Here is a 23193-nt window from a genome sequence, read left to right as displayed (position 1 = left end):
GAAGTCATCGAATTACAAACAAAACAACCAGGAAAATTAAGGATAAAAGTTTTCCATAACAATGCGTTTAATTGAACAAAGATTAAAAGTGTCTGGCTAAGCAATTTCTAATTGCGAAGACCATTCATTTACAAAAATATATTTCAAATTGAAAAAAAAGAATAAGACTATGTCTCAAGTTTTGGTTATGATTTTACCACAAGCGGGAAATCCTGTTTTGGTACGTATATCCCCATCGAAACCATTTTTGTCTGGTTAAATAAAATCATCAAGTAAAAAAAAAAAATAAATAAAATCATCTTTTGTTAAAAGATAAATTGTGTCTCTTTAGAAAACTCTTTCCGATAGGAAATCTCTCCACTAACAAACTCACATAGTCATTCATTTCGAGTTTGAGGTATACAATCGACTAAAAGATTCACTTCTTGCGCATGCGGCAAAGTCTACATCGGAGAAACGGGACGACCCCTGCAAGAAAGAATGAAAGAACACGACAGGGTCATACGACTCGCACGCACTCAGAATTCCGCGGTTTCAGAACACGGTAACGGAACCGGACACGAGCTGCTGTGGAACGAAATGAAATTTATTGACCGAAACAACCATTGGTACACAATGAAAGTGAAAGAGGCAAGAGATAACCCAAACAACATAAACAGAGACAACGAAGCCGAAATACCGGAAGCGTGGATGCCGACAAATAGAAAACATCAAAGCCAACGATGCACGGCAAATTAGCGAACGCCCGAGGAAACCATAGTACACGAAAACAATAGCCGGATCGAAATGCACCAATCGCAGCAGGCCACCACGATACATAATGCTGTACTGGAACCAGTCGACCCCATCGCCTGAAAAAGACTTGCAGTAAGCAGTCGAAATGTCGCGATCTACATTTATTTACTTTGTCGTGAGCCAACAGAGCAAATTTATATTATCAACTATAAATATGTCCTTTCACAAAAAATCCTAAAAACTCAAATATACCAACAGTCTCTAAGAAGAAAAAAAAAGGGCAAGTAAAAGAGTTTCTATGATAACAACTTAATAATCTATATAACGTTTTAACTTTGTGCCCTTCCTTAACTTTTCACTGCTGCGTCTTGAAAATGACGAGTCCTATCCTTTCCTTTGGTTATTAATAAAAAAGACTTTTAAGGTCTTACCACATCGTATTACAAATTTTCAACTATCACCTTCGAAAAATTACCTACACCAGGATCTCTTGATGTTAGTATGAATATATAAATGACTTTTATCAAAATACTTAATTGTAATGTTCCCTTTTCTCTCCTTTCATCATGAATTCCTTGACAACAACTTTTCCAACTCCTTCACCATATCCAGGCTGTTAACAGTTCGTGGATCCTCTTCACCATGCACCTTCATCCTGATGTCAAGTGTACACTTGGCCGACTGAAGGGCTGACACAAAGTCTCCAAGTGAATGTTGAGTAACTCCTAATGAATGATAGCTGTCAGCGGTTTCTGAATGTTCTTCACCTAGGACTTTTAACCTGATATTCAGTGCATGCTTGTTTGACTCAAGCGCTGACAAAAAGTCTCCAAGTGAATGTTGAGTAACTCCTAATGAATGATAGCTGTGAGCGGTTTGTGAATGTTCTTCACCCAGGACTTTTAACCTGATATTCAGTGCACACTTGTTTGACTCAAGCGCTGACACAAAGTCTCCAAGTGAATGTTGAGTAACTCCTAATGAATGATAGCTGTGAGCGGTTTGTGAATGTTCTTCACCCAGGACTTTTAACCTGATATTCAGTGCACACTTGTTTGACTCAAGGGCTGACACAAAGTCTTTAAGTGAATGTTGAGTAACTCCTAATGAATGATAGCTGTGAGCGGTTTGTGAATGTTCTTCACCCAGGACTTTTAACCTGATATTCAGTGCACGCTTGTTTGACTCAAGGGCTGACACAAAGTCTCCAAGTGAATGTTGAGTAACTCCTAATGAATGATAGCTGTCAGCGGTTTGTGAATGTTCTTCACCCAGGACTTTTAACCTGATATTCAGTGCACGCTTGTCTGACTCAAGAGCTGAGACAAAGTCTCCAAGTGAATGTTGAGTAACTCCTAATGAATGATAGCTGTCAGCGGTTTGTGAGTGTTCTTCACCCAGGACTTTTAACCTGATATTCAGTGCACGCTTCTTTGACTCAAGGGCTGACACAAAGTCTCCAAGTGAATGTTGAGTAACTCCTAATGAATGATAGCTGTGAGCGGTTTGTGAATGTTCTTCACCCAGGACTTTTAACCTGATATTCAGTGCACGCTTCTTTGACTCAAGGGCTGACACAAAGTCTCCAAGTGAATGTTGAGTAACTCCTAATGAATGATAGCTGTCAGCGGTTTCTGAATGTTCTTCACCCAGGACTTTTAACCTGATATTCAGTGCACGCTTCTTTGACTCAAGGGCTGACACAAAGTCTCCAAGTGAATGTTGAGTAACTCCTAATGAATCATAGCTGTCAGCGGTTTGTGAATGTTCTTCACCAAGGACTTTTAACCTGATATTCAGTGCACGCTTGTTTGACTCAAGGGCTGACACAAAGTCTCCAAGTGAATGTTGAGTAACTCCTAATTCATGATAGCTGTCAGCGGTTTCTGAATGTTCTTCACCCAGGACTTTTAACCTGATATTCAGTGCACGCTTCTTTGACTCAAGGGCTGACACAAAGTCTCCAAGTGAATGTTGAGTAACTCCTAATGAATGATAGCTGTCAGCGGTTTGTGAATGTTCTTCACCAAGGACTTTTAACCTGATATTCAGTGCACGCTTGTCTGACTCAAGGGCTGACACAAAGTCTCCAAGTGAATGTTGAGTAACTCCTAATGAATGATAGCTGTCAGCGGTTTGTGAATGTTCTTCACCCAGGACTTTTAACCTGATATTCAGTCCACACTTGTTTGACTCAAGGGCTGACACAAAGTCTCCAAGTGAATGTTGAGTAACTCCTAATGAATCATAGCTGTCAGCGGTTTGTGAATGTTCTTCACCCAGGACTTTTAACCTGATATTCAGTGCACGCTTGTTTGACTCAAGGGCTGACACAAAGTCTCCAAGTGAATGTTGAGTAACTCCTAATGAATGATAGCTGTCAGCGGTTTCTGAATGTTCTTCACCCAGGACTTTTAACCTGATATTCAGTGCACGCTTGTTTGACTCAAGGGCTGACACAAAGTCTCCAAGTGAATGTTGAGTAACTCCTAATGAATGATAGCTGTCAGCGGTTTGTGAATGTTCTTCACCCAGGACTTTTAACCTGATATTCAGTGCACGCTTCTTTGACTCAAGGGCTGACACAAAGTCTCCAAGTGAATGTTGAGTAACTCCTAATGAATGATAGCTGTCAGCGGTTTCTGAATGTTCTTCACCCAGGACTTTTAACCTTATATTCAGTGCACGTTCGTTTGACTCAAGGGCTGACACAAAGTCTCCAAGTGAATGTTGAGTAACTCCTAATTCATGATAGCTGTCAGCGGTTTCTGAATGTTCTTCACCCAGGACTTTTAACCTGATATTCAGTGCACACTTGTTTGACTCAAGGGCTGACACAAAGTCTCCAAGTGAATGTTGAGTAACTCCTAATGAATGATAGCTGTCAGCGGTTTGTGAATGTTCTTCACCCAGGACTTTTAACCTGATATTCAGTGCACGCTTCTTTGACTCAAGGGCTGACACAAAGTCTCCAAGTGAATGTTGAGTAACTCCTAATGAATGATAGCTGTCAGCGGTTTGTGAATGTTCTTCACCCAGGACTTTTAACCTGATATTCAGTGCACGCTTGTTTGACTCAAGGGCTGACACAAAGTCTCCAAGTGAATGTTGAGTAACTCCTAATGAATGATAGCTGTCAGCGGTTTGTGAATGTTCTTCACCCAGGACTTTTAACCTGGTATTCAGTGCACGCTTGTTTGACTCAAGGGCTGACACAAAGTCTCCAAGTGAATGTTGAGTAACTCCTAATGAATGATAGCTGTCAGCGGTTTGTGAATGTTCTTCACCCAGGACTTTTAACCTGATATTCAGCGCATGCTTGTCTGACTCAAGGGCTGACACAAAGTCTCCAAGTGAATGTTGAATAACTCCTAATGAATGATAGCTGTCAGCGGTTTGTGAATGTTCTTCACCCAGGACATTTAACCTGATATTCAGTGCACGCTTGTTTGACTCAAGGGCTGACACAAAGTCTCCAAGTGAATGTTGAGTAACTCCTAATGAATGATAGCTGTGAGCGGTTTGTAAATGTTCTTCACCCAGGACTTTTAACCTGATATTCAGTGCACGCTTCTCTGATTCGAAGGCTTCTACGTGGTTGGCTTTCGTGCGTTCGCTGTTATTTGAGAAAGTTGCACTGATGTTTTTCTCAGGTTTTGTTTGGATCTTTTCAGGATGAAAATTCACTATATCTCCTATTTGAATTGCATAGTCTATTTTCCCTTTTAATTTGAGGAGCATTCTTAATCCAGATAAATGAAAATGGAACCGACCAGTTGCACCAGTTGGTATGGCAGAGTCAGATTCCGTCAGTATTTGCAGCAGTAAATTACAAAAGAATTGCTTGGTTTCATCAGTGGAGATGTTCTTTACTGCTTGACTCACGAGAATGACAACTTCGGTTTGAAGTGGCTGATTATGGGTCGGTCTGATTTCGTTTAGATGTGTCCTGTCTTCTTCTCTCCTGGTTTCATTGATCTCCTGAATTACTACTAAGCCCGTGTCTCCCACTGCTTTGCATTCATCTACTGCTTTTTTGTAAAGGTCAAGAGCCTTTAACGGGTTCTTTTTGGCACTTTGATTAAGAGAAAGAACTTGGAGAATAATGAGCTTTAGGATTCTGTGTTTTGGAGTGGTTTCCAATGACGAAAGTGCTTCTTTTAAATATCTCACTCCTTCTTTAGCTCTCCCAGTAAAAAGTTTATACAATCCTTGGTAAGTCAAAAGTTCTCCTCGCAATTGTGTGTCTTTGATGACAGTAGACAACGTAACTTGCTTATTCACTGAAAGCAGCCTCTTCGTTTCTTCAGTTTTGCCCATAAGCAAGCTACCGTACGTTTTCGACAGAAGCAGTCGTTTGTTGACAGAGGTAAGCCGATGGTGATCATTAGCTGCCTTCATTGCTGTTTCGTAAATGATGTCAACCATAGCGTAATCTTGCCAGTAAAGAAAGCAGAGATACATTTCAGCTTTGATTAAAACATTGCAAACTTTACTGACTGTTCTTTCCTCCAGGCAACCGTCAATTAGACTTTGAACGAAACTTTCCTCATTCTGAAAAAACTCAAGGAAAGCCGACATGGAACGTCCTGTGAGGAACTTTTCAGTTAGCGTCTCGAAGAGGGAAATATACAGTTCAAAAAAACGCACTTTAGCGTTGAGAACCATTTCTTTCATTTCGTTTTCCCCTTTTTCCTGTATAAATGACAATAACAGCTTATGGATGGAATATTTCTCGGCTTTGGAACTAGAATCAATGAGGGATTTTCGCTGGAGTATCTGCAGCATTCTAGCAGCTTGAATTGTTTTCATTCCTAACACAGCTGATGCGACAGGTAGGTCAAAGTGGTTGGGAAGAATGCAAAGTGAGATCAGTGCTTCTCTTTCCTTTACGGAAAGTCTCTGAAAAGAGGCGTCAAAAAGATACTTCAACCTCTGATTGCTGGGATAGTCTGGGTTGTCCAACATTTCCAGAATATTATATGTGGTACTCAAGAACATGTCAACAGACCCACTTGATGTTCCGATAGCATCCCCCGAAATGGAGGAACACAACAACTTCATGGCCAATGGTACACTCCCGCAAATCTGCCTAACTTTTATACAATCAGACTTACTCGCTTCTGGAAGCAGTTCTTGAACAAGGTTTGAAGAGGATTGCTCATCCAGCTCTCTAATTCTTAAAGCATTGTGTCCTTTGAAGCGCAGATTTAAGAATTGACAAGATTCCCTTGTGGTGAGAAGAAACGTTACCTTATGGCTGCAATTGAGAATTTCTCCAATTAAATCAACAACTTCCTCTTTGACGTTCGGAAGGCCACTTTCAAAAAGATCATCGGCATTATCAAGGATGAAAACGAAGGGATTTGCAATTTGAGCCAAAATTGAGCAAAGTTCGTCATCTGCTGTCAAACGCTGGGATGCTGTCGCAGAATGCGTAAACAGTCCAAGAAATCTCGACGTTAGATCACTCTTTAACCTTAGGCCACGTAACGAAATAAAGTATACCGGCAGGCCTTGCGCTTGGAGGCGATGTCCTATGGCGATTGCAGTCGACGTTTTTCCGAACCCTGGCGAGCCCCATATGGAAACGAGGCGAGTGGCTTCATTGGTCACGTGAGCAATAACGTCGTTGCATTCCTCCTCGCGCCCAGTGAAGTGAGGAACCATTGAGGGAAGATTTGATTTTGGTAGAGTGGGCTTAAGCTCTGCGACAAAATGACAGACTTTAGTTCGGAAGATGAACATATGTGCAAATGCAAAGTACAGTATTCTACGGCGGTTAGTATCGTAATACTTCTAAACAAATTCTCCTCTGAACATAATTTCAGAATTAATGTGAGAAGTTTGGCTTCATTAATTAACAAAATTTATTGTTCTAGGAAGAGTGGCCTTCAAAGTTTCTGACTACTTTCTTGAAGACTATCTGGTAGTTCTCTCCTTAATAGATAACAATCGCAAAAAAACATCTTGTTGTTCTTGCGAAAAGAAGTAGTCTTTAAGACAAACAATAGCAGGCCTATTACCTTGTTTCGTGGTCTTTATGGTGATGTCATCAATCTTTTGGTTCAATTCAGCAAGTTTCTGACTCATTTCTTGTTGGGAAGATGATGTTACCAACTCCAACTGTTTCCTCAACTCCTGAATCACTTCTTTTCTTTCTTGAGCTGCTGATGCTGCATCTTTCTCTCTTGCTTGGTTTGATTGCTCCATGTTAGACCTGATAGTTTCTTTAAGCTCCAAAGCCTCCTTTCTCATTTCCTCATTGTGCCTTTGCAACTCGTTCTTCAACAGTTGAATGTCCTCCTTCCTCTTTTTGGCTACGTGTGCTGTTTCTTCTTCTCTTGCTCGCTTCGATTGCGCATTATGATACCTGATACCTCTTTCCACCGATTCCAAAGTTTGTTCTTTCTGTTCTTCATTTTGCATTTTCAGCTGTCGGAACCCTTCTTTTATCTCTGTCACTGTCCGTTCTGCCTCATCCCGCCGCTCCTGGTTTGCTTCTGCGATATCAGACATCATACTCATCAGCTTATTTTCTACTCGGTCTTTGAGGAACACATTTTCAGCCTGACCCTCTTTTCTGATCTCATCCTCGAGCTTGCGGACTTTTTCTATTGGGAAATCTGCCTCAGTTAAACTTCCAATTGTATTCACACAGCTGGATGAGACACCAAGGGCTTGGAACGCGTCTTTGGTTAGTTGGATGTACATGTCGAATGTTGCTTTTGAGATCTCGGAGCTCGGTGAGTGGCAGAACGCATTTCGTAAAAGTCGCAGTTGATCGATCGCCAAAGTAAATGACTCAGCATCGTTCCCAGTTGAGCTAATCACAGAAGTATGGAAACCTCCGGGAGGGAGTCCATGGGGTCTCACGAACAAGTAGCTGAGTGTTCTGTGATGTCCTCTGCCGTCTGGCATAGAAAAGGACTTTGCGAAGATGGTGGCTTGGAACAAGGCAGTACAATCCCAGTCATCATACGGAAGATTAGTAGGGACTTTAGTTGATCCACCCTCTGTGGCAAGGAACAGATTCCGCACGGCAAGGGAGTCATCCCAGGGCTGGAAACCAGGAAGATGTCCAATGGTGTTGTCCCACCTAGTTTTGAAGGCTTGACGTAATATCTTTGGAAATTCATTAATCACGACAGAAGCGAACTTGAAGTAATTTAACTGTTCGTTTGTAAACGGCTGTAGAGTCATTACTGTTACCTCGTTATGACGAGCAACGATGATCTCAGTACATTCGGAGAGATTTCCCTGGGGTCTGTAATAAAACAGTTCTAATTGAGAAAGGGACTTCCTCACTAAACTTTGGTACACTGGGGGTTGCAGCGAAGCCAGTTATAAAAAGGAGTCTTTTAGAGATACCTGAAAAGATTTAATCGAGGATGGCTCTGAGTTTAGGAAAGAGAATGTCTTTCACCGCTAATGGTAAAATAATTACTCAGCGATTGAAAGCAATCCTAATTCCTCGCATCACTGTAAATTTTCTCAGCCCTTAACTTGACCCCTACATAAGAGAACAACAAAAAAAAAACTAAGGGGGCTAATTTCTAAAGAAACTGTCGTGCTGCATCGGTGGGAGAGTATATCAGGGTAATTTAGCACTATTAACTGAGTTGATAACGTAAATTGGTCACCTCAAAGTGTTTAAAAGCTGACGTTTCGAGCGTTAACCCTTAGTCGGAGCGATTGGCTAACGCTCGAAACATTAGCTTTTAAACTCTTTACGGTGGCCAATTTACGTTATCAACTCAGTCGATAATACTAAATTAACCAAAAAAAATTAGCCTGTGGTGCTCCTCTTGGAAACAGAGAGCTTACTGTCCCCTTGACAGTCTCGGAAGCGCAGAAAGAAATAAGAGTGCCGCTCTCGCTGGAAGCGGTCCTCTCGACTTCCCGTTAGAAAAAAATTTTCTTTTATTTTTTTTTTTTAAGAAAGGGAGTAAGTAACGTTGCTAGACCACCTGTGTGGACGGCGATCAAAAGTGTAAATTTCACAGATTTTGTCCAGCGCGCAGCAACTGCGATAATATAGCTCACGGAATTCAATCTTGCTACAAGTTACAAGATGTATTCAGTTAGTTCACAGACAAAATATGGAAACTTCACCTGAAATTTTTTTCTTCGACCTTAATTTTCATATCAAAAGTTCACCATTTTGTACTAAAGAATTCTCAAATTGCAGGCGTTCATCGGGCTAAAAAAGCATATCGGTACATAGTTTATACATCAGTGAGGTCACAGATTGCCTCAAACCGGCGGGTATATCTCTAACTTTCAACCACCAACATCTTAAAAACAACGCAAATCCATGTGTTTGCTAAATTGCGCTTGTGTCAAAGAACATTTGCATAACTCTGAAAATTGACTAAGATCTCCTCTTCACCTTTCAAACTTCGTTTGTTTATCTCCTACATTGAATTAGAATCGAAATTTATTAAAATGGACTGAGGAATTTTACATTTTACTGAGAATTTAATCTTTTGAAATGTTTACTTGATTCATGGAAAGCAAAGATTCTAGTAGCTGCGGGCATTTCAGCCCTGATTTCTGTCGTAGAATACCAGAACGATAATTTCACTTTTTACAACCCGCGAAACAGGTTATATGACAAGGGAAAAATTAGCATAACACGTCACGCAATACATTAAGCTGGGTTTGTCCAGTTGATTTTGATAATCGCACGGAAATCTGGAGTTTGTCGCTCAAAACCGTTGTGGTCCATAATAGCGTAAAAGCATTAAAGAAAATTCTTTTTTTCAACGAGAAGTCCAGAGGACCGCTCTTACCGAGAGCGGCACTTAAGGTTTTTGTTCAAACTGCTTCCATTACTTTCGGGCGTACCGTCGACTCCTTCGCTTCTCAAATGCTATTAATTTCCGACAGCATTTTTTAAAGTAATATCCGACAAACGTGCACATAGGTTGTCTAAATAAAGTGAAAAGATGTCTCACCTTTTCTTGTCTGAATCGGAGTGAACTTCCCTTCTCGTTTACAACAGCTTCCACTACGAAGGAGTGAAACAACAGCGTATTAGTGTAAGAAAAAAAATTTGCTAAAACTTAGGCTCAGTAAAGGCCACTTACGGCATCGACAACCGAGGGAAGGGGTAGGCTACTAACGAAGTAAACGTTCTATACGGGTAAACTCCACTTTGAGGTCCAACGGTTTTTAAACATTTCATATTTTTGGACAGCATTGACTCAACAAACATGTGATCCAGATAAAACGCAGAAATAACTTACCTTCTCTCGCCTATGTCGAAGTGAAAGATCGGCAGCGAGAATGGATTCCTCTCTTGTGTATGACAACTTCCACAGGGTCTGGCTTCAACGGCAATGTAAAATGTGTGAGGAAAAAAGTGGTAAGGATGCAATACCGCCGAGGAACTGCTCTTGGCGGTATCAAGATCGGGGGGTCCTCTAAGAAGTTCTAGATGAGAAGGTTCCGTTGAGGTCCGACCTCTTACTCACTTTTACAATTGTAGAAAAGGCATCCTTTTCGTACACTTTCCACAAAACATTTGCACCCCTTTTAAGCCTACAAACAATCTGAAAGCCTGGATAAGGTCCGTCTAATGGGCGGAGCCTCCCCATCTGGGTCATTTTATGAAATACCTCACAACCCCCTTCAAGATAGAAGTGAATCGTCTGGCTGCTTCAAATAAAATGTTAACGATTAGCTTTTATTTTTGGCCTAAGATGTAAAGGAATACTTCACTGTCTCTCAGGTCGTTGATATTTAGGCGCATCTCCTAATTAACTTACAAAATTTAAGCTGAATACGCCGCATGGCGAGCGAGGGAAAATAGTCGGTTTATCGATTTACTGTTCTGATTGGGCAAGTAACAGGCAACAAAAGGGAATTTATTTACTCACCTTTACAATTAAGAATCCGAAGTCGTTCGGAAGTAAAGAAATCTCATCTCGGTAACGAGTCAAATACTTGAAATACGCAGCAGAGAACACCGCCTAAAGAGAAACGGGATGGGATGAAGCGACTCATGACTAACGCCTGACGCATTCGGATTTAAGCATACGGAGGTCACAATGTTTTTCTCGCGACTTAGTATCTTACTTTACATGACAAATAAAGAAAGAAAGATGTTTTCATCTTGTCACAAGCATGGAACAAAGGTAAACATTCTGTATCCCCATGAGGAATCGAACCTCAGGCCTTCGGATTCCGCGCTCCGATGCTCTACCACTGAGCCACAGAGACTCCATGGTGAGCGTGGTCTATTACGAAGTTCATATGACACGCGTCCTGCATACTACTAGGATCAGCGTAATCGATAGCGTAATGTTTGTAGATTCTTTGTCCCGCGTTTGTGACGAGATGAAAAACATCTTTCTTTATTTCTTTACCGAGCTCAAAACTTACCATCTCTCTTATTTCTATCTTATGATTTATAGTTACTATTGATTGTAGAATCAAACTGTGAGTTACAAATCGTGACGTTTCAACTGCTGAGTGCTTCTAAACATCGACTTAGTCAGGCGATGAGGTCGAATGATTACACATCAATACTTATGTTTTTAATTTTCTCGTTTTTTTTTGGCACCAATCACCAAAAAACGCAAGAGGCGAGGAACGAGGGCCCCACATTCTCGTGGGTTTGATCTAAGCAGTACTTTCTCTCGACGGCGCGCCTGTGAAATTTAATTATGCTAGGAGTTCAGCCATAAAATGCATTCTTCAAACAGGCTCAAATACATACGCTGACGATTCATGCGTCGCGTTTAGCTACACGTGAGAACTCACTTCGCCTATAACTTCGAGCCTTTCACAAACGCGCACGTGACATACCCAGCTTGTTTCACACGTTATACGTCACGCCTTGATTATGCCGAGAGAACACAATGGTTATCACGTCTTTTGAAGATAAGCAACAGTTATCCAGCCACTGGTGTTTTGACCGACTTCTCTTTCTAAGCCATATTTATTCTCAAACAGTAGATATTTATAAAGAATTCTGTACAATAAAGAGGATGATTATTTTTACTACAAGACTGAACGCGAGCAATCGAGATGGCCGCCTAGTACAAATAAATCAAAGAAAATCTAGTGGCGCTTTAACCCTATAATCCCTGAGAGTGACAAGGTTCTAATTTCTCTTTACAATCCTTCCCTTGAATCAAATGTTTAAGTCACGAGAATAAAGGAAATGATCCGCAACTAACGAAGCTAGTGATGGTTTTACAAATTCTCCTTATTAAAACTGAGGAAATGTATAAAGAACAGTATGGAGAATATGCATAATGATGTTAGGGTGTAAAGGGTTGAGGCAGCTACAGTGGCGTTTGACACGGAGGGGGTAAAGTATTGATTGTAGTAAAGTCACAGCCAAACTCATCAAAATCAATCACTGAGAACAATGGAAAACATCATAGGCAGCCAATGGATCTCTTTCCGTTGAAAAGTTTTGATTTCAGAAAAGTAAGATTGAATTTTCATCACTTTTATCGAGTTAAGTACGGCTCAGATTGGGACGAGTTAAGAGTATGAAAATTTCTCCATAAGACGCTTCCATTTCGCAAACAAAAACACAAGATATCCTTCTTACTTCTTAGTCTTTATTCCATCATAAGATAAAACTACATATCTTATGTTACAATGAATTGAAAAAACTACAGAAATCTACATACATATTATGAATTAAAAAGTATATCATTACAATAAATGGAGCTTAAATATCAACCTATTTACAAATGTGTTCATAAAGCGCTGTGTATTAATTTTCGGGCGCGCGCAGCCTTTTTTCCTGAGATTGTGTAGATATGTCTTTTGGACAGGAATGATATCTTTCAGGGGGTGGCAATCCGTTGATTTTAGTTTCTTCAAAATATTTCTGTCTTGTTTGTTTAAAAGGTTCTTGATAAAAACTGGAAATGAGATAAAACCGCGTTCATGACATCGGTCTAAAAATTTTTGTACAACCGTAAGATCGGACTCAGATGCCCCATAGACTGAAAGTGCATAGCTAAAATTAGCCAAAACAATCGATATAAAAAGATGATCAATTTCTGCCTGAGAGTAATGTTCCTTTCTCAATGTTCGTAGGACGTGTAAACACTTGTTTGCTTTGACAAGCTTAGTTCTTACATGCTCATCAAATTTTCCATCACTCTGTAAAGTTACTCCTAATAAAACGAAGCTATTACATTGGGGAATATTATTAATTGGAGAGTAGAGTACATTATGATTTTTCTTTCTAACAACCAGCTCTTTACATTTGCAAGGGTTGCAGACCATTCTATTGTCTTTACACCATGTTAAGAACTGTCCTACTAAGTCGGCAGACGGGTCACTATTCCTAGTGATAGGCGAAAGAATAGTGGAATCATCGGCATATTTAAAAAGCACAGGGCAACCATTAAAAAAAATCTCCAAATCGTTCAAAAATATATTAAAAAGATACGGTCCGCTTACACTACCTTGTGTGGTTCCTCTATTGACAAGTTTCCACTGTCCTAAAAAATTATAACTAACAACACGCTGTTGTCTAGCATAGAGGAAACTATGATACCAATTGATAATGTACGGATTTAGAGGTAGCTGTTTCAGTTTGGCAGACAAAATAGCATGGTTCACAAAATCGAAAGCCTTACTGAAGTCCATGGTAAAAATTCGCACTGCGCTATAGTCACTACTATCTAAATACTTGTATGTCTGGTGCTGGATAGCGAGCAAGGCATTTGTGCAACTACCCGCCTGTCTATATGCAAATTGGGTGTGGCTCAGGTTGCTCTCAATGACTGACTGTGCTTGTGTACGATACACGACCTTCTCAAACAACCGGGCAATAACGGGAGTAACATTAATACCACGGTAGTCCGAGTCCTCTATAGGCATATTCACTTTGGGGAGAGGGTTAACATTTGCCCTTTTCCAGGAGTCTGGCCATGTATGAGTAGACAGCGACAGATTCCAAACGTGAGTGACGATTGGTGTGAGTAGCTCAGCACAGTCTTTCCAGATCCAGTACGGGAGGTCGTCTGGTCCCGTTGCGGTTTTCTTTACATGAACTAAGGTATTCCAGACACACCGCTCAGATATTTTCGGGGGCTTTACACTGTCCGGGATATCCATATCACTAGGTCTAACGTAAGTGTCATCATAGCACAGGTTGGCGAAGTAGTCGTTCAGACGAACTAGAGACTTCTTGTCCAAATTTATCAACGATGACCTGCGACGCTGCGATTGGGCGTCCACGCCCTTCCACCACTCACCGCTACCAATGGCAGCCAGTTTTCTTCTGTTCTCGGTTATCAGCTCAGAAATGCGCTTATTAAATAAAGACAGGCGTTCCTTATTCTTTGAAGATATATGGGACTTACTCCTCAGCATACACTTGACTAATGGGGACATCCAAACTGGGTCACGCGATGACATGCGTACAGATTTTTGCGGCATAAACTTATTCATCACTGCCCGAATCTTTACCTCAAGCACCTCGACCGCCTTGTTTATGTCCACCTCATTGAGGACGTCACTCCAGTCCAGCGCAGTGAGTGCCATATAAAATGACTGTTTCCGATGTTCCCTACAGTCCCGCACAAGAACTTTGCGGCGCATAGGTTTAAGCTTTAATCCCGCCGGTAAAACAAAGCCTTCATGGTCTGTCTTAATAAGCATATGTATGGAATATGCTTGACCGAACAGATCCGCTCGGTTGGTCATACAGTTATCCAAGCACGCGTTACCCCGCGTGGGAAAATCAACCACGAAATCCCAGCCAGACAAAGCCTTAAATTCTTGCATATCCAAACGATTTACATCGCCACCACAGACAATAGCCGCTTCTGGGTGTTTGTTCAACACAATGTCCACAAAAGATATTATATAATTAATTAAGTCGAGATCCCGGTAGCTATGCTTGGGAGGATTATACAGGCCGCAAATTAGCATAATGTGATCGGACGGCAACTGCACTGTTAAAGCAATAAATTCATATAAATTGGACCGATAGACATCCAAGACTTTAAGACTGTCTCTCACATAGACCGCAACACCCCCTTATATTCAGATATATTCAGATATATTCAATTCCATGGTGTGTTCACTAGACTGTTTCAACATTATTACAAGATTATGGCGCAATCTCTGCAACAGTACTTAGTATACCAGAAAATGTAACTCAAACTTAAAAAAAGATGGAAATAGTGGATGGATGGAAAAGTTTTGAAGACTTGGCGTAATACCTTGGGAGATTCACTGAGCACGACAATCTCACGACAAAAGCGAACTTGAATTAATTTAACTGTTCGTTTGTAAACGGCCGTAGAGTCATTACTGTTACCTTGTTATGATCAGCAACAATACTTGGCGTAATACCTTGGGAGATTCACTGAGCACGACAATCTCACGACAAAAGCGAACTTGAAGTAATTTAACTGTTCGTTTGTAAACAGAGTCATTACTGTTACCTTGTTATGATCAGCAACAATGATCTCAAAGCATCTGAAGAGATTTTCCTCGGGTCTGTAATAAAACAGTTCCAATTGAGAAATTACGCGAAATAACACTTTCATACAAAGGGAATTCTTCACTAACATTTGGTACATTGGGGGTTGCACCGAAGCCAGTTACAAAATGGCGGAGTTTTTTGACACACCTGAGAAGATTTAATTAAGAATAACTCTGAATTCAGGGAGTGGAATGTCTTTAATTGCTGATGGTAAAGTAATTACTCAGCGATTAACAGCAATCCTAGTTTCTCGCATCACTGTAAATTTTTCTTAGCCCTTAACATGACCCCTACATAAGAGAACAATGCAAAAAAAAATTAAGGGAGGCCAATTTCTAAAGAAACTGTGGTGCTGTGTCAGTGGGAGAGTATAAAAGGGTAGTTAAGTATTATCACCAGAGTTTACAACGTAAATTGGTCAACGTAAAGAGTTTAAAAGCTAACGTTTCGAGAGTTAGCCCTCCGTCAGAGCAATTGGCAATGGCTAATGCTCGAAATATTAGCTTTTAAACTCTTTACAGTGGCTAATTTACGTTATCAACTCAGTTGATGATACTAAATTTCCCTTAAAAAAATTAGCCTGTGGTGCTCCTCCTCGCAACAGAGCTTACTGTCCCTTGACAGTCTCGGAAGCGCAGAGGGAAATAAGAGTGTATGAGGAATCTTGGGATGTCCCGCCTCGCTGAGTTGCTTAACATCTCCAAGTAATCCTTTTTGAAACTCTTCATGATCAACCTTTCTTTAACATACCGCAAAGAAGAACAGTTAACAAAACTTTGAACGACTGGAGTCAAGATTTGAGCTTAGGTCCGGGTTTCATTGGAACAGAGAAGCTTCTGTAAAGGGAAGTCATATTTTCTTGCGTGCGAATGAGCACACAGGCCGGCCAGCGAGAACGGAAGCTACCTGGAGTCTTGTTTCGTCAAGAGTATATATATCGGTGTTAGAAGTAACTTTCTGCCAGTTAAATATTAATAACAATGATAATAATAATAATAATAATAATAGTAATGATAAAACCGCGAGGGTTAGAAATACCAAGTTGAGATCTGGCGCGGGATAACCTCTCTCCGGCTATGGGTCAAATAGCATCTTCACCAATATGAGTAGTAGAAATACAAGGAATTCATACCGCATCGCCCGTCGTGCGGGTCATCAAGGAGCGCGTCCTTCAGTGAGTTGTCAGGCTGAGTTCGAAAAATTGGCTACTGATCTACCCTCTCCACCTGCAGTGGCGGCCAACCCAACTGAGAGTCTCTCACAAGAGGGGACTTCCTCACCAGATCGGGTAGGTAGCAACACAAAAAGAACAAACACCAGGCAGAAATGGACACGAGAAGATTACACCGAAGTCATGTTTTGCTAATATAAGGCAAAAACAGGCCCCAGTGAAGGTGTAACAAAAGATACATACAGAATATAGTGGGAAAGAAACCCAAGTGAAAGGCCCAATTTAACAGACAACGCGGTGATAAACCAACGAAGATCTTTTGAAAAACAAAACAAACTAACAAGGATTGAGCTAGACAACATCAAGCAACGGATTGAAAATTAATTGACTGTACAAAACAGCAAAATAGATAGCGTAGTAGATGATGCGTTTGAAGAAAAAGCCAACAACCTTTATGAGGCAACAAAATGAAGATGAGGTAGGACCATCCTATAATCCATCTGAGATCGAAGACTTAGTTAAAGAAATTAAGAGCTGGCAAGGACTGAATGGGAAAACATCAGAAGGACAGAGGGTTCCCTTCTACCCAAGATATTAATGAACAGAAAAGTGAAACTGTTGATCAAACAAGCAAACTAAGCAATTCAGGAGGTAATAGCAGAAGAGGTACTCAACCTCAATAACATCAACATAATACAATATGTGACTGCGAAGGTAATATCTGAAATGATGGGTAAAATGCCAAAAATCCTAAAGACAAAAAGTAGTGAACAGCCACAACTAAAATGGAAGACAAGAAAAGAGAATCAGATTAAAAGCATAAGAGCTGAGCTGTCGATACTAACAGACATGGCACAGAAAGGTGAAACCCAAAAGATCTCCAAGAAAAAACAACGAATTAAAAGTAAATACAAAATAACAAGGATACCTCAAAATGAAAATTCAAGCAAAAGCCCAAAGAATCAGGAGACATGTAAAAAGAAGTAAACAATTCAGTCAAAACCAGATGTTTGCAAACAATAAAAAAAAGGTCGTCAGAAACCTTGGTAAAGAACAGATGTCAGTTGAAAAACCACTTAAGAAAGAAGCAACAGAAACATGTTGGTGTTTCATCTTAGAGAACAATGGAGTGCAACCATTCAGCAGAGTGGATAAAGAGAGAGGAGCAGAAACAGAATGCCAACCATGGGAGGACATAAGCCTAGATGAGTTGCAGACCGCTATAAAGAAAACAAGCAACTGGAAGTCATTGGGCCCTGATGTGGTTCCTAACGTCTCACCCAAACAACTCACAGCACGACATCAACATCTGCTGAATGCATATAACCAAGCAATAGAAAACCCCGAAATCTGCCTGACTGGTTCACAACGACAGAAACATACTTAATACCAAAGAACAAAGACACAGATAACCCCAAAAGCTATAGACCAATTGCCTTCTTATCAACATCCTACAAGGTGCTCACATCCATTTTATCCGAAAGAAGCTACACCCATATCACAAAGAATTGTACATTACCAGAAGAACAGAGAAGTTGTGTCTGGAATTCATATGGATACAAAGATCAACTCCTAATAAATAAAATGATCATAGAAGACTGCAAAAAGAAGAAAAAGAACTTGAGTATGACTTGGACAGATTACAGAAAAGCCTATGACAGGGTCCCTCATAGTTGGATACTAAAGACTTTACAGATGTACAGAGCTAATGAAAAAACTAATCAATGAACAACTGGAAAACTACAATGACGCTATCTTACAATGATGGATGTATCATAACGGATCAGATCAAGATCAAAAGAGGGATCTTTCAAGGAGATTCATTCTCGCCTCTGCTATTTTGCCTGGCCCTTGTGCCTTTAACATCAGAGCTGGCTACATCTGGGTATGGTTATAAGATCAAAAACGCAAGTGCTCCAATCAGCAATCTGTTTTTATATGGATTATCTCAAATTTTACAGCAAGAACGAACACGAACAAGTCAGAGAACTGAAAATAGTTAAAAAAGTCCATGATGTCCGTATGGAATTTGGCCTGATAATGTGCCAAAGCCAGTTTCAAGAAAGGTAAACTGACCTCAACTGAAAATATAGTAATAGATAAGGACACAGAAATACAAGAGTTGGGCCAGGAAGGGGTAAATAAATACCTGGGTGTAGATAAAAGTGATGGTATCCAGCATAGCAAAATGAATGAGAAGATAAAAAAACACAACAGGAGAGTAAGATTGATCGTAAGAACTAGCTCGATGGAAGAAACAAGATAGAAGCTATCAATAGCCTTGCATTTTCAGTTGTGCATTATAGTTTTGGCATTATTGACTGGAAAATCTGCGAACTGAAGAAGATTGACACAAAAACACGCAAACTTTTGAACATGCACAAGATGTTACATCCTAAAGCAGATGTGGAAAGGCTGTACATCTCAGGAAAAGATGGAGGACGGGGCCTGATTGATGTAGAAGCAGCATTCAAATCAGTTACAATAGGGCTCAATCATTATCTGAGGCACAAAGAAGGGCAATATCCAAAGCAGGTGCTTGGACATGAAAGATATAAAGCCAAAAATTCAATAGCAAGGAATGCTACTAATTTCAAAAGGGAAATAACTGCCAGAGTTTGAGAACAGAGAAGAAAAATCAGCCTCGGAAAATGCTGAGGCCCTAAAACACATACTCAAGTCTAAGATGAAATCCATAAAAGAAGAAAAGTGGAAATCAAAACATTGCATGGCCAGTATCCCAGGATTCTAGAGAAGCCTCAAGCTGACACAGTCACCACCAACAAATGGTTGTCAAGTAATCTGAAAGGAAAAACTGAGGGACTACTTGTCGCAGCTCAAGGCAGGGCAGTAAACGCCAGAAACTACAAGAAAGTAATATGAGGCCAGCAAGTGGACAGCAAATGCAGAATGTGTTCGCAATATGAAGAGACAGCTGAACCATACAGTATCCGGATGTGAGGCCTAGAACAGAGTACATCTCCAGGCACAATAATGCTGCAGCATATCTCCATTGGAGCATCTGTAAAGATCACGATATCGAGATTACAGACAAATGGTATCAACATGAGCCAGAGACTGTGATGCACAGTAAAGACGACAACATCACCCCATTATGGGATATGTCAGCGAATACTGACAGAGCTATAACAGCAAACAGACCAGACATCGTAGTTAAAGATTCAGTGAATTCCCCCCTACAAACTGATTGATATAACTGTTCCATCAGATTGAAACGTCGCTCTGAAGGAAAAGAAGAAGAAAAGCAAGTGCAAAGATCTAGAACTAAAAATACAGAGAATGTGGCTTATGAAAACCGTAGTGATCCCTGTGGTTGTTGGTGCGCTTGGTACATGTAAAGAATGGGATAGTGGAAAACATAAAGAAAGTATCAGAATCAGCCACTGTGACAGAGATTCAAAAGATCTGCATGCTGGGATCTGCGCAAATCCTCAGAAAGGTGCTTAGTGTATGAGCAGAATGATTGACTTGAGTGACTGATGCTCTAGGTGCATGGTTTGCGCTCAGTTGATGCACAAAAAGAACACCAATAACAACAATAATAATGTGAACACATTGTGCAATGCTTCGACCGCTTAGGGAACAATTACAGCTAAAGAAAATACCACAAAGAGCCAACAGGAGCTCAGAGTGACGTGAAGTGAGTACTCTTTGTAAAATCACTGATCAAACTATATACTTTGAGCCCCTGTGCGGAAAAATTAGTAAAGTTTGTTGTTTTTCGCAAAAAGGTGGCTTAAATCAAAACCGAACAGATTTATCTTTGCTATGTGATCTTAACGACGGGGAATCTGTGTTTGGTTTAGATCTACGAAATAGTACTCGAGGCATCATGCAACTATTCTGGAATGTAAAATAAGTCAACCTTGGCTGGCTATTTAGCATTTAAGTATGGTAAACGTAAAAGTGGAACGAGTCAGTGTCTTTCTCGTCTCGCCCCAATCCCTTTTTCGTCCACACCAGCCCCAACTTTTGGTTCCCATATTTGCAAACAATTCGTTGAGTAACATTTTGGAACATGCATGAGAGCAAAGACCGATGACTGATAGTTTACAACCATTGCAGTCTTTTAGTTGTTAATTTGAGGAGACACAACAGTTCTAATAAAATTTTGCGTCAGTATGGTATTGGGAGATCCAATAAACAAGTGATCCTATCCTCTTTCCGCTTGTCGGTGTAGAAAGTCAAGCTGAGCTTTAGGGCGTAAAAGTTCGGTTGAATCAGAATATATCAACTATTGCACAATTGCGAACATTTTAAACTCCCCTATAGACGGACGGGCTCGATTTCAGCTGATAAATTGTATTAAGGTTTTTGTTTGAGCAGCTTCCACTACTTTCGGGCGTACCGTCTACTAATCTCCCTTCTGAAACGCTATTAATTTCCGACAGCATTTTTTACAGTATTGTCCGACAAACGTGCCCATATGTTGTCCAAATAATGCGCAGAGATTTCTCACCTTTTGTTGTTTCAGTCGAAGTGAACTTCCCCTCTCGTTTACAAAAGCTTCCACTACAAAGGAGTGAAATAACAGCGTATCAGTGATAGAGGCAAAATTTGATAAAACTCAGGCTCAGTAAAGGCTACTTACGGCATCGAAAACCGAGGGAAGGGGTAGGTTACTAACGAGGTAAACGTACTATACGGGTAAACTCCACTTTAAGGTCCAACGGTTCTCAAACGTTTTATATTTTTGGACAGCATTTACTCAACAAACATCTGATCCAGATAAAACGCAGAAATAACTTACCTTCTTTCGCTTTTGTCGAAGTGAAAGATCGGCAGTGAGAATTAGTTCTTCTCTTATGTATGACAACTTCTGCGGGGTCTGGCTACAACGACAATGTAAAATGGGCAAAAAATAAAAGAAAATTTTTTTCTGACGGGAAGACGAGAGGACCGCTCCTAGCGAGAGCGGCACTCAAGGTTTTTGTTCGAGCTGCTTCCGCTACTTTCGGGCGAACCGTCGACTCCTTCGCTTCTCAAATGCTATTAATTTTCGACAGCATTTTTTACAGTAATATCCGACAAACGTGCACATATGTTGTCCAAATAAAGCGCAGAGATGTCTCACCGTTTCTCGTCTGAATCGAAGTGAACTTCCCCTTTCGCTTACTACAGCTTCCACTACGAAGGAGTGAAACAACAGCGTATCAGTGTTAGAAGCAAAATTTGGTAAAGCTTAGGCTCGGTAAAGGCTACTAACGGCATCGGCAACCGAGCGAAAGGGTAGGTTACTAACGAAATAAACGTTCTATACGGGTAAACTCCACTTTGAGATCCAACGGTTCTCAAACGTTTTATATTTTTGGACAGCATTGACTCAAGAAACATGTGATCTTGATAAAACGTAGAAATAACTTACCTTCTCCCGCTTTTGTCGACGTGAAAGATCGGCAGCGAGAATTAATTCTTCTCTTATGTATGACAACTTCTAAAGGGTCTGGCTACAACGACAATGTAAAATGTTTGAGGAAAAAAATGGTAAGGATGCAATACCGCCGTGAAACTGCTCTCAGCGGTATCAAAACCGGGGGGTGCTCCAGGAAGTTCTAGATGAGACGGTTCCTGTTGAGATCCGATCCCTTACTCACCTTTACAACTGTAGAAAAGGTATCCTTTTCGTACACTCTCCACAAAATATTTGTGCCTCTTTTGAGCCTACTTTTGATACCAAACCGACAGATTACGATCCTTAAAAAAACTGTAGTCTGAAAAAGTTCAGTGTAATGGGCAGAGCCTCCCCATTTGAGTCATTTTAGGGAATACCTCACTCCCCCCTTCAAGATAGAAGTGAATCGTTTGGCTGCTTCAAAAACAATGTTATAGATTAGCTTTCATTCTTGGCCCGAGATGTGAAGGAATACTTCTCTTTGTCTCTCAGGTGGTTGATATTTAGCCGCATCTCCTATTTAACTTACAATACATAGGCCGCATACGCCGCATGGCGAGCGAGGGAAAATAGTCGGTTTATCAATTTACTGTTCTGATCAGGCAAGTAACAGGCAACAAAAGGGAATGTATTTACTCACCTTTACAATTAAGAGTCCGAAGTCGTTCGGAACTAAAGAAATATCTGAGTCTTGGTAACGAGTCACATACTTGTTAAACACAGCAGAACACCACCTAAAGAGAAACGGAATGAAATGAAGCGAAAGCTGCCTGCTTTGTATTGGGGAACAAACGATATTTCAATCTCTTGACTAATGCCCGTGGCGTTCAAATAAAACAGACAGAGGTCACGAGGTTTTTTCGTGACTTAGTATCTTATTTTACATGACAAATCAAGTATAACAAATTTCGTTGTTGTTCCAGTTAAGAGGCCTTTCCATCTTGCGTAATTTTGGACTATAGCCATGATTATTATGGTCACATTTAGCTCAAGGCTTGACCTTCCTAAATAGTTATCCTTCGTAAAGCGGACGCTCACATTTGAACACGGAGTTTTTGTGAGCGAGAAGGATAAACTCGATAGATAAATGGTAAATCGTTTTACTTACGGTTTGTAGTTTTCATTGATTATCGAATCTAACTGTAAATTACAGATCGTGACGTTTGGACTGCTTTGCGCTGCTAAACATTGACTTAGTCAGGCGATGGGGTCGAATACACGCCAACACTTATGTTGCATGATAGGATAATGGTTAGCTGTCATTGGTGCATGCATTTTGGCACGCCGCATTTGTATTTAAGTAATGGTTCGCCTAAGAAGGAAAGGGGCGAGGCGCAGGGCTTGCGCATAAGTAGTCTCCTTAATTGGCTTATCTTATTAATTTCCGATTCTCTGATT

The 23193-nt window shown here is 40.6% G+C and overlaps 2 protein-coding genes and 1 non-coding gene across 3 annotated transcripts in view; 1 reads left to right on the top strand and 2 right to left on the bottom strand.

The window, feature by feature from the left end:
- LOC131772152 (uncharacterized) overlaps positions 1–23042 on the bottom strand; it is a 37408-nt gene extending 14366 nt beyond the window's left edge. The window contains exons 1-13 of the mRNA XM_066162307.1: positions 22904–23042; positions 22436–22529; positions 21769–21846; positions 21478–21530; positions 21154–21231; positions 20863–20915; positions 15171–15225; positions 10620–10712; positions 9987–10064; positions 9696–9748; positions 6762–8002; positions 4204–6443; positions 2147–3765 (exon numbers count right to left, since the gene is read on the bottom strand). Coding sequence (XP_066018404.1) covers positions 2147–3765; positions 4204–6443; positions 6762–7938 — 5036 coding nt within the window. The 5' untranslated portion in view covers positions 7939–8002; positions 9696–9748; positions 9987–10064; ... (6 more) ...; positions 22436–22529; positions 22904–23042. The remainder of the gene's footprint in view (positions 1–2146; positions 3766–4203; positions 6444–6761; positions 8003–9695; positions 9749–9986; positions 10065–10619; positions 10713–15170; positions 15226–20862; positions 20916–21153; positions 21232–21477; positions 21531–21768; positions 21847–22435; positions 22530–22903) is intronic.
- Trnar-gcg (transfer RNA arginine (anticodon GCG)) lies at positions 10890–10962 on the bottom strand. The gene has a single exon. It is a non-coding gene; the product is annotated as a tRNA-Arg (tRNA).
- On the top strand, positions 15966–17769 carry LOC136278984 (uncharacterized). The gene is made up of 3 exons (XM_066162306.1): positions 15966–16499; positions 17097–17244; positions 17306–17769. The coding sequence occupies exons 1-3, from the start codon at positions 16314–16316 to the stop codon at positions 17767–17769; spliced, it is 798 nt and encodes a 265-aa protein (XP_066018403.1). The 5' UTR covers positions 15966–16313.
- Positions 23043–23193: the final 151 nt, after the last annotated feature.

This window comes from Pocillopora verrucosa, chromosome 2 (assembly GCF_036669915.1).
Source record: "Pocillopora verrucosa isolate sample1 chromosome 2, ASM3666991v2, whole genome shotgun sequence".
Classification (NCBI taxonomy): domain Eukaryota; kingdom Metazoa; phylum Cnidaria; class Anthozoa; order Scleractinia; family Pocilloporidae; genus Pocillopora; species Pocillopora verrucosa.
The sequence above is the reverse complement of the archived record's forward strand: the minus strand, read 5'-3'. Positions and strand labels throughout refer to the sequence as shown.